The sequence below is a fragment of the Talpa europaea genome, assembly GCF_964194135.1.
Source record: "Talpa europaea genome assembly, chromosome: 8".
Lineage (NCBI taxonomy): Eukaryota > Metazoa > Chordata > Mammalia > Eulipotyphla > Talpidae > Talpa > Talpa europaea.
Genome location: NC_140075.1, coordinates 59,288,499 through 59,300,623, shown reverse-complemented (window position 1 = coordinate 59,300,623; position 12,125 = coordinate 59,288,499). Strand labels below are relative to the sequence as shown.

Genomic DNA, 12,125 nt, shown 5'->3' with positions numbered 1-12,125 from the left:
CCACTTCCTTCTAACACAGCATAGCCTGCATTGATCCAGGCCAGGGAGCTAACCTACATATGGCACAGCAGACCTCTCCTGTCTTGCCCTTTGCTCCCCTCAGCAGTCTATTTCTGTAGAACTCCCTGTTCTGCTCTCTACTCTATCTCTGGTGAATCCTCTCACCCTTGCACCTCTGGCCTACACCCCAGTTCTTGTATGCGTTACTAAAAAATAAATCTTAAAAGTCAGTACAAACTTCAAAAGCAAAGTGGAGCATGCACTTTTAGGCATTTTTTTTTGTGATTTGTATTATGCTTGGGGCTCTGAAGTCCGTAACGAACATGAAGTAATGGTGGTGGAGCCATCTGGTCTGTACATATGATGCCTGAAGAATGGGTAGAATCCCAGCTTTTAAAAAAAATAAATAAATATGCATCCCTGGGAGACTGTCTCAACGCATTGCTCATTTTTGCTTTTTTATCCCTCTGTGAGTGTTCATTCACATGTTATCTATGTCCATAAATATTTTTTCACCTATAGCAGAATTTGTAAACAATCTGAAAGTCTCTGTGTGTTGATAAGTTGTAAATTATTTTATCATAAAATTTAATCCTAAAATATTTTTCTCTAGGAAGTTATACATTGGATAATAAAGCTAATTCAATTTAATGGAGCTCCAATTCCAACTGGTTATATAGAATGGTAATTACTTCCATAAATTTAAAATAAGGGAAATTCTTTCTAGAAAGAAACTGAATTTCTAATAATTTAAATGGGCTAAACTTTAAAGGAAAAACAACCTCTGACAGAAAGTACTAAGAAACATTTTTATGTAAGAATCCAGACTCAGGTATTCATAATGAATCTTTGACCATTTTGATTTAGAAAAAGTGTGTATTTTTCTCCATCATTTTAATATATACCACACACAAGTTTTATTATACCACACACAAGTTTTATTATTTGGTAAGAATTTACTTTGTTGAGGAGAGAAGCACACTGGTCTGTCTTGATGGAATATGAGTGAGTTGGTGGTGGGTACTCTCCCTGATGGGGGTATCCCAATATTTCCTCAATTAAAAAAAATAAGGGGCACCCTGGTGGCACATAGGGTTAAGTCTTAGCACTATGAAGCTATCAGCAGCCACTGCAGCACCTGCAGCATGAGTTCGATTCCTGGCCAGGGAGCAAACTCATATGTTGCAGCAGACCTCTCCTGTCTCACCCACTGTTCCCCTCAGCAGTGTATTTCAGATGATCCACCTGTTCTGCTCCCCACTTTGTCTCTGGTGAATCCTCTCAACTCCCCCCCCGCCACCCTGTCCCGGCACCTCTGGCCTACACCCCAGCTCTTTTATGCATAAATAAATAAAATAAACCTCTAAAAAAAGTTTAAAAAATAAAATTAAAGGAAATTTCACTAATGCTCAGGGAAATAAAGTACCTGGTAAAATTATCATAATAAATTAAAATTTAACTTTAAAAGAAAAAAGAATTTACTTTGTTTTTACATGGAAAAACTAAATATAATAAAGTTAGTCTAACCATAATAAATAAAGTAGTTATGTTAGATTCACTGATCAGATGTGCTAGCATTAATTTTGCATATCTAGCATTATTTAAAATGTAATACACATTCAACTAAGTTGAATTTTATTTTTGATAAATACTTTTGTTATCAAAAGTAGTTCTATTGCTATATATTGTATCATTTTATACAAAGTTTCCAATATCCTTCATTAATTTTAAGACATTTGATTAATATCAAGTATTAATAAAAATGTTTGCATGCCTAGACACTTTAAAATAATATAGAATGCAAAACTCATTGATTCTCAGGCATAATTTTAATTTGCCTTCTATTTTATGTGTTACAGAATGGCTACCAGAGAGCAGTTTAATAGGGTGTTTAGTTACCTTTACCCTACATTAAGGCACATGTTTATTTTGCTTCTTTAAGAAATATGTAAAAGGGGTGTGTGTGACTTTAGGGATTCATAAAATTTGTGATCATTATAGATCTGTTGAGATACTTGTCTGTCACAGATTCTCAAATAGCAACTTCCTATTTTTCTTTATGTTAGGAGTAGTAATAGTGTCAGTCCATTCTGGCTGTTACAACAAAAATTCCATAGACTGGGGGGCATAAAACAATAGAAATTGATTTCTTACAGTTCTAGATACTGGGAAATTCAAGATCAAGTTGCACCGTCTGGCAAAGACCTGCTTCCTTGTTCATTCCTGTGTCCTTACTTGGAGGGAGGGATGGAGGAGCTCTCTGGGGTCTCTTATTAATAATGATACTAGTTCCATTCTCGAATACTCTACCTTCCTGACTTAATCACCCCCCAGATCCGTCACACAGGGGCTAGGTTTCAATATTCAAATTTTGAACAGACACATTCAATTTATAGCAATTACTTTGGTTAAAAGTTGTAATTAATATGGGTGGCAAGTATTGATAAATACAAATAGATGTGTTAGATAGTGGGTATAATTTTGTTTATTAAGAGAAAAGAAGAATAATTTCTTAAATATAAATGTGTGGTTGTGCCAAGATGTGAAATAATAAAATGATAAGACAAACCTTGAGATGGAACAAAGTTATAGAAATTTAAAGGAAAGTAAACTTTCTTTGTTCAAAGTACCTGTTAATATTATTTTCTAAGAATAAATTTTATCTTGGATTAATTTTCTTTTCTTTTTTTGGGAAAGATTTATTTATTTATGCATCCAAGAACTGGGGTGAGGTGCAGGGTGGGGGGTATGTGTGTGAGAGGATTCACCAGAGATAGAGTGGGGAGCAGAACAGGCAGATCTACTGAAATACACCGCTTAGGGGAGCAGTGGTTGAGATGAGAGGTCTGCTGCACTGGCGGGAATCGAATTTGTGCTGCAGTGGCTGGTGATAGCTTGACAGCACTGTCTTTAACCCCTGAGGCACTAAGGGGGCCCTTGGATTAATTTTCTAGCTCTGTTTATTGATAACCAGTAATGATGGAATATTAGCTATTCTATTAGGCAAAATTTTTTAGGATAAAAGTGCTATGACTAGTAAATATTTATCTAGAGTAGGAAGATGAAGACTGATCTATTCATTCTTAGTGAGAAGCCATAAACTTGGGCTTTACTTAGAGAGCTGTGACTCTAGTGAGTGGATATGTGTCTTGCCAGGGAGCCCAGCAGCTATGCTGGTGGAGTTGTGATGGGAGATATTGGTTCCTAAAGGGTCTGAATCTTCTTAGCCAAGGTGGATCCTACACCACGTGTATATATGCCTCATCTTTTTTTTTTTTTCCTACCCTGCACTGTCCCTTTGCAGGGAAAGGGAAAAGCCTTACCAGTGGAAAGCAGTAAGAATGCTTTTTGCAAAAGACAAATTCCTGATATGACCCTCCCGGCGTTCTATAATTCCTACCTTTATCCTAAAGTGAAATCCAAGAATGTATATGATCTTTTTAATTTCATATTAAAATACTGTTTAATAATCCCATTTAAGGGTCATCTAACTCTCAGAAAATGTAATTTTATTAACTTAGTATTTACTATTTATGAAATAGTACCTGTACGATCGTATAACTGCATGTAATAGAAAACAGCTAAGTTGTGCTAGTATTCTTATTCGTGTGGTTGAAATGATAATCTCCCAAATTGGCATTGTATTGCCCTTTAGGTTATTAACTGGTTTTCATGTAACTCAGATATTTTATTTCAGTGTTCCTTTTATACTCTGATTACATGAAGTCATATTTTTAAATGTTCTCTTTTGAACTGGCTTTTATTCTACTGTCCTTCATGAAAGCATTAAATACATTTTTGATGTTCTCATCATGTAGTTGAGAATTATGTTTTATGACTTTTAAAAAATTATGCTTTTACAGCAATGATTTATACACAATATTCAATTAGAAATGACAACAGCTATTTTCTGGCCACATGGGTACTAGGTAGATAAGTGGCTGAATGTCATCGAGACATTCATTCAGGTGTTGCCTTAATGCTCCTTGAAGGAAGTGTTTCTGCTTCTACAGCTTCAGTAATAGCTTTGTATTTTTCTTTCAACCTGGCCATTCAAAGAAGCATGGTTGAGGTCTACCAGAGAGAATCATTTTACTCAGGTACAGGCTGATGCCTGGTAAGTTGATAGCAAAAGAAGTGCCACATAAATCAACTTAAAGCAGGTAAAATGGCAGGGCTGTGTTATGCAGTAAGGTCTAACTGCTTCTGTCTGCATGGCACACGATCAGCTTTCTAGCAAGAAATGAGATTCAGACAACTCAAACAATAGCAGCCTGGGGAATCCTAGGACTCATTAAGCTGAGCAGTGGCATACGGACCACAAACACCTCCGACAGAGCCTGGGCCCAAGAGACAGGAGATCGTTACATTGGTACAGCCAGCCCTCAATTAGGGTCTGACTTATAGGGAAGCATTAGGGCAGAGACAGGGCAACTGTGATGGTCATCTCTGACTCTCTCATTTTGCTGGCCTGAGACAAAGAAGAGGGGGCTGGTGGGACAAAGAGCTCTATAACATATTCCTTTCTTGAACCCACATAGCTTCTGACATGCAATGATGTAAGTTTCCATGATATGTGTATTCAAAACTCCACTCATCTCTGCTGTTCCTATTTTTGTCTAAGTATTTACTATTTATGAAATAGTACCTGTACGATCATATAACTGTATGTAATAGAAAACAGCTAAGTTGTGTTAATATTCTTATTCGTGTGGTTGAAATCACACGAATAATCTCCCAAATTGGCATTTTTATTTCTTTTGTTGTCTGTATTCTTTTTCTCTATGTACTCTGACAGTCCTCATTTTTTAATTTAAGAGATCATTTGAGTTTTGCTGTTCTCTGTTTTCACACTTGCATTCATACAACAGCGAAATTCTCATTGCAGCAGGGGATTCTAGGACTGGTGATATATTTGAAGGGGGTTTCAAGGCTTGGATAAGATAGAATCAACTTTATGAGAGAAGACACTGGACTCAAAGCAATATTGTCTTAAGCCTACCTAATCTCTGTCCCTCTTAGATTCTATTTGTCATTTACTGAATTATTTCAGGAGCTTTTTGCTAAATCTTCATTTTCTCCTAATGTAATTTAAAATGCAGCATTTTAAACAAAGTCAAAATGTCTACAGCAGAAAGATTATGTATGCCTTTCTCAATAGGAAATACATTCACGAATATCATCTTCAACAAACAGTGTCCATTTTTTGGTGTTTCAGGAGAAATTAGAAATCACATCAGATACCTCCAAAAGGAGTTCATGTGTCATTTAAATTTAAGTGGCAAATCACTTTCCACTATTCCTATGGTGGAAAGAATATTTCTCCCTCTAACAATACTTAAATTCAACAAAAACAAATAAATAGAAAATAACAAAATACAATATACACTATTGTTTGAAAAGAAAAAACCCACAATTCCCATTAGGAAAACTTTAGTCCTTTTATTTTTTTATTTTCTGCATAGACCTTTCTACTCCCTGATAGAGAAACTAGAAAATAGCTGCTTGGCTGATGCAAATAACCTTTGATTATTTAAAAAGTTTGATTTTTGTCTTCTTTTCTCCATGGGGCTTGGGCTCTTCTCATAAAGACTTAAATTTCTCATTTTCATTCTCAACTCTTTTGATTCATTTTGCTAACTTCAAAATATTTTTATTGACTTTTGCAAACTCTTTGGTTATTCCCAGGATGAAGCATGATACACTGGTAGGTCCTGATTCTGTGGCAAGTGATGTGATAATGGAACAGGCATTTTAAAATACTGCTTCCCAGTTCCTGGCAATAGTTTTGCCTGGGAAATGATGTTGTAGTGGAAGCTGCTTTTAGGGGGCAGACACTCCTTCTTGCTGGTGGGTATAGAGCTCTTTACATTCTTTACAAAATAGCCACAGGCCCAATTTCTTACTGTAATCAGAGACTTCAGAAATGTAGAAGTTGGAAATGTTTCTACCAAATATGTCAATTTTATTAACAGTGAAAGTGAATGTTCCATATAAATTGACAATATGTTTTCATATTCTCTGAGGGCAAGACATTTCTTGAGTTAATAATAAAATCCAAGGGTAATCAGAATTCAGCCCATACCTTAATTACCACTAAGTAACTAAGACACAGAGTTGCCTAGTTTTGTCTTATGCAGTTTAATGATGTTGATATCACTATTAGTCAAATCCTATTCCATTAATTTCCTAAGAACTATCCAAAAATATTCATTATACTGAATTCTGCAATATTAATTAATATTACTTTATGTAAGTAAATCATAGAACCATAGAAAATGTTTTGTAGTAATTTAATTATAATTATAAACTTTTTTTTAAATTTTCTTTTTTTTAAGATTTATTTATTTATTTATACAGGCACTGGGTACAGTCAGAAGTTCAGGAGGGTGAGAGAATTCACCAGAGACAGAGCGGGGAACAGAACAGGCAGATGATGAAGTACACTGCTGAGGGGAGCAGCGGGTGGCAGGAGAGGTCTGCGCACCATGTGGGACCCTCGCCAGAGGCCGGGGATCGAACCGGTGCTGCAGAGGCTGCTGGTAGCTTCACTATCCTTCACTCAACCGCTGCACCACCGGGGAGGCCCTATGATTATGAACTTTTATTTAACCAATTCTTCTTGTTCATCTGATTTTAATATCTGGTTTTTTAAAACATTTTATTTATTTATTTTTTAAAGATTTATTTATTTATACAAGAACTGGGGTATAGTCAAAGGCATGGGAGGGTGAGAGAATTCACCAGAGACAGAGTGGGGAGCAGATCAGGCAGATGGACCAAAGACACTGCTGAGGGGATCAGAAACCACACCATGAGGGTTGCTCCCTGGCTGGCCGCCAATCAAACCCATGCTGCAGAGGCTGAGGACAGCTTCACAGCATGGTACTCAACCCGCTGCGCTACCAGGGAGGCCAAATATTATCTGTTTTAATATAAGCCTTGCATTCTCTATATCTGTTCTGTGGAAGTAAGTGTACAATACAGATAGCTACCCTTTGCTTATTATGATGTCTCACTAGGAAATAATCACATTATTTTTTAGCCGTAACAATACATTGTTACAATTCATTGTATTTTGTAACAATACATTGGAGTTTGCTTTTTCATATTTTTTCTTGGTTTTCAGAAACCTCTTTTTAATCTTTTTTATAACTTTGGTTCTTCCTCATACTCTTTCCAGTTTTCCAAAGATAAAGTTTGAAATTAGATCCAGGGTTTTGATAAAAGGTTGACTTCTGCTAAGTCAAGACATTTTAGGTAACTGGCAAGAACAGCGAAATGCCATTTCCACGTGGAAATTTATAACCCATGGTATGGACTGAAAAAAAAAACCCATGAGGACTGAAAAATTTCTGACATCAGAGCTCAAGTACGGCTGTACACCTGTCAGCAAAAGATTTCCTGTTCTTTTTTTTTTTTGCATTGTTTTGTTTTCTAAATGATTCTAGTAACTGATGTGATTCTTTTCATTACTTAGGAGGTGGTCGAATTAGGTGCACCTGTGCACCTGGCTCTCTAGACAGGGGAAGAGGATGGTCACAACTCCCTGTGCCCCAAATCTCTTTCCCATTTTTTTTATCTTGAAGTAATGCACCAGGGAGTGATTTCTCAGAATTAAGATTTTATTTTTTAACTCAGATTTTTTCTGCCATATCTCTATAAATTCCTGCACTTAGTATAAATAACAGATAATTTCCCCTGAATGATTTGAGAGAACAAAGTGCAACATGGAATAGGTTAATGGGATAGAAACCCCCCAAACTTTGTCTCACATAAAATTTTGTCTTGAATCTGGTTCTTGATTAAAAATACCCTAAACTAGAAAGAGACACACTTGCTAATTCTTAATTACTTCAATGAAAGAAATGTGTTAATGTTCCTTCATTTTTAAATTTGTAATTTAAGGTAACTCCCCCAATGCTGGGGGATGAATGTGACCATAGAGGAGGAGAAAATGGATAAAATATGTTTAGGTATACACTATTTCTCTTAATTGTTTCCATGGTTGTTGAAAATTCAAAAAGCGGGATAATCCTGATTTCCCTTATTATTTCTTTCCTCCAAAATGGGCCATAGTGAACTTCCTTTGTACATGCTTCAGTGATTAGACATATCCCTTGGTCTCTTCTTTTGGTGATTAAATGTTAGTCACTGTCCTACTCATTCTAAAGTTGAGAGGTTAAGATTTTATTTCTTTTTACCCAATCTTTACAAACTTCCCAACCTTGTAACCTGGGATAATCAAGCCAAAGAACATAGATCATTTCAGTCCTTCCTAAATAATTTGTTTCCTGATATGTACATATATAATGATTATCAACATTGGTGCACTGTATTAATTCATACAGAGCTTTCTTCCCTCAATTTGATAAATTGTTATGCAATGAGCATTGTGGTGTGAGTACAAAGATAAGAAATAGTTCCTCATTTTGAGGAAGTATTGTGTGTGTGTGTATGGTACTCATCAACAGATTATATATGACTCTCCAAACAATCTTGGGAGATTTATTTCTATATTAGAATGAAAGAACAAAGACTCAAACTCAGCTTTAATACCTTATCTAAGGTCCCTGGTGAATGGTAGCACTCGGAATTGCATGTAGATACTTCATTCCAGAACTCTTGTCCTAAAGGATATTGTAATTCTTTTTGTTAAAAAAAATGGAATAATGCTCAACTCTTATCACTTCCTGCTCAGGTTGTTGTCTCCTATTCTTGTGTGTATAAATATAAATTAAAAGCAGTAAGGGAATAAAGAGTTGAGAGAGATGTAAATTGTTCCTGCTTCTGTGCAGGAATGTGTATTTCCTATCATACAGAACTTGCTTAAGTTTTTTCATCTTGGAATATGATTCTATAAAACCACACACAGTATATGATTGTGTGTGTGTGTGTGTGTGTGTATGTGTGTACATGTTGCCTTTTGTTTAACTTAAATCTCTCTTGTCCCAACTTAATTCTTTATCTAGGTCACGTGATACTCTCAACTTGAAAAAAGAAAATGTTTCTACAGTGACAGAATTTGTTCTTCTTGGCCTCTCATCCTCTTGGGAGCTGCAGCTAGTTCTCTTCTTCCTATTTTTGTTGCTTTACATGGGTATTATCCTGGGAAACCTCTTGATAGTGGTAACAGTGCAAGCTGATGCTCACCTGTTGCAGTCTCCTATGTACTACTTTTTGGGCTATCTGTCCTTCATCGATCTATGTCTGAGCTGTGTTACTGTTCCCAAGATGTTAGGGGATTTCCTCCAGCAGGGCAAGATCATCTCTTTTCCAGGATGCCTGTCCCAGATGTTCTTTCTGCACTTTCTGGGAGCCAGTGAGATGTTTCTGCTGACAGTCATGGCTTACGATAGGTATGTGGCCATATGTAATCCTTTGCACTACCTGAGAGTCATGAATCGTCAGTCGTGCTTTCAGATGGTTGTTGCCTGTTGGTGTGGGGGTTTCATCCACTCCATCACACAGGTCACACTGGTCATGCAGCTGCCTTTCTGTGGCCCCAATAAATTAAACAACTTCTACTGTGATGTCCCCCAGGTCATCAAGTTAGCCTGCGTGGACACCTACATGATAGAGGTGCTGATGATCTCAAACAGTGGTTTGCTATCTCTTGTCTGCTTCTTGGTCTTGCTCTTCTCTTATGCTGTCATCTTGCTCACCCTGAGGACTCGCTTTCGCGAGGGCCAGATCAAGGCACTCTCTACCTGTGCCTCCCACATAGCAGTGGTCAGCTTGATCTTTGTGCCCTGTGTATTCATCTACTTGAGACCTTTCTGCAGCTTCTCTGTGGATAAGATAGTCTCTGTCTTTTATACAGTCATCACACCTATGTTGAACCCCCTCATCTACACACTCAGAAATGCCGATATGAAGAAAGCCATGAAAAAGCTACGAAAAAAGCATGTGGCCTTCTACTGCCATCTTAAGGAATAAATGAGAAGGGGTGCTCTAGAAAGGATGCTCTTTCTGGGACACTCTTAACTCATCCTCTACCTGACTTCTTGCATGAAGACCAATTTGGTGACTGGTATAAAAGAGAGGCCAATGTAAAAACTATAATGCATTGCTCTTGATTTTAGTTGGAAGGCATGGGTGGCTTTACATAGGTTATTTAAGCAGGCAACTCAGGAGTTCTTGATGACCCACAGATAACAGGAATTGAGTGCTAGCATCAAGAACGTTATCTTTGATTTGTCAATTTCATTTCACTTTACTTTAAACTCTATTCAAATAAAGGAAGATGTTACATCTCATGTTGTGTCCTGCTCTCCCAGGGCTTAAGAAGCCTCCTATCAGGAAGTTTCTTATGATGTCTCATTATAATATCTTCGAAACAATTTGAATTCCCTTTGTTCTGTCTCTAACAGAGCCTGAAAATAGCACTAACCACCCTATCTACTTACTAGTGTTCACCCAGGAACCCTTTACTGTGCCAAATTTTAGAAATGAAGTTGAGTGACTCAACTTGAATGAACACTTGTTCTTAATCAAGTTTATGTGTGAAGGAAAAGGAGTCTGGGTGTACTGGGGTGATGGAAGCTTTTAGTATTCTACTATAGAGGCATCTCTAGAAAAAGTATCTGTTCCATTTATCTCCCATTTTTTTTTCTTTGAGTGGGCTTATAATGGGGATGAGTTGATAAACGCACTCTTTAACTGATCCTAATGTTTAACAGCTCTGAATAGTAAAGAAAAAGAGGAAGAGTTTTAAATGCTCACCCACCTGGCTCCTGTCCCCGATGTGTTAATCATTATTACCTCTCAGTCTCAAAAGTGCTTTGAGGAGTAGGTAATATTATTCAACTTCGATTTTACAAATGAGCTCAGATTTATTAAGTGACTTGCCCAAGATCACTAAGAGAAAATATAGTCAACCAAGAAACCTAGAAAATAGATAATAAAGATTAAGCTGATATTTTTTTCTCCCCAGAAAAAGTACTTTTCTTAATTACATGGACTAATTGCTTAATATCAACTCTAACTATATAGGAACTTCAGAGCTTTAAAAAAGATGGACTTAAACATCTATCTTTAAGGTTATCTATTTCTGATATAAGGCTTTTTGCAACTTTTTATGGCTACAAAAGATATTTATCCTGTTTACTAAATAATATAACAATGGACTTTTAGGAATATTTTTATATTTGTTCAGTTTACTTCCTAATAAACTGCTATGGAGATGTTTTTCTTGTTATTTGAAAAACATACCTTAGGAAAAAAAAGTATGATATTCCACCTAATTCCAGGATTTACTAGGAATTTGTGATACACCTCATCTTGCAAGAACTTTCTTTACAATGGAACTTTCTTTTCTTGGAATAAAGACTGACTTTTCATTTTCATGCTGGAAGTTAGTGCCTTCATATGTAAGAAATTGTATGTATGTGTGTATATGTGCATGTATGTATGTGTGTATGTGATTATGTAAGTATTGCTATAGAAAGATCCTTCACAGACTATGAGGGGTGATTTCTTAGTAGGATGACTGGGGCTGAGAGTGGCAACCCTGCTACCAAACCCACCTCTTTTCCCTTTCAGTCCACAACTTCCACAGAGATTCATTGCTTATGATGAGTGTACAGAAGAGCAGATAGAGGAAGCTTCCAGTTAGAGTAGTGTGTGAACCTACAAGACATTTTAATAAGTGCTGTGAGTCATCCAGGAACATCACATGGACATTAAATACCAGGCTTTCCTTTTGTATCAGGTGGCAGCAACATTCCCTTTTGCTAATGTCCCTCTTACTCATTTTAAACGTTCTGTTGATGGCATATTTATAAAAGCAAAAACTTTGTGTACTTCTCTTTTGCATTTTCAGTTCTCCAATATTTAATTATCTATATTAAAATTCTCTTTATTGATAAGCTGATAACATTTCTGTTTTTTTTCAGACTGTACATGATTAATATTATCTCTAGAGTTCACTGTTCAAATGTCTGAAGCCCTCTTCCTTGGCTTACCTGACCCTCTTGGTTCTGTGCTACTGGCATGTGCTCTAGGCTTGATGCTGAGGAGCATGGTGTGTGAAGTGTGACCAGAGCCTGGAGATCTGGGGATAGAGTTCACATTCATCCACCATAGACCTCTGGTATAGGGACTTGAAACTAGGAAAAGAGGAA

At 36.6% G+C, this 12,125-nt stretch overlaps 1 protein-coding gene across 1 annotated transcript; it reads left to right on the top strand.

Annotated features, from left to right (window-relative positions):
* Nucleotides 1-323: 323 nt before the first annotated feature.
* Nucleotides 324-9,939, top strand: OR4Q3 (olfactory receptor family 4 subfamily Q member 3; the record flags this gene model as incomplete). The annotated part of the gene is made up of 2 exons (XM_084240204.1): nucleotides 324-328; nucleotides 8,973-9,939. 2 exons carry the CDS (start codon nucleotides 324-326, stop codon nucleotides 9,937-9,939), a joined length of 972 nt encoding a protein of 323 aa, XP_084096330.1.
* Between the last annotated feature and the right edge of the window lie 2,186 nt (nucleotides 9,940-12,125).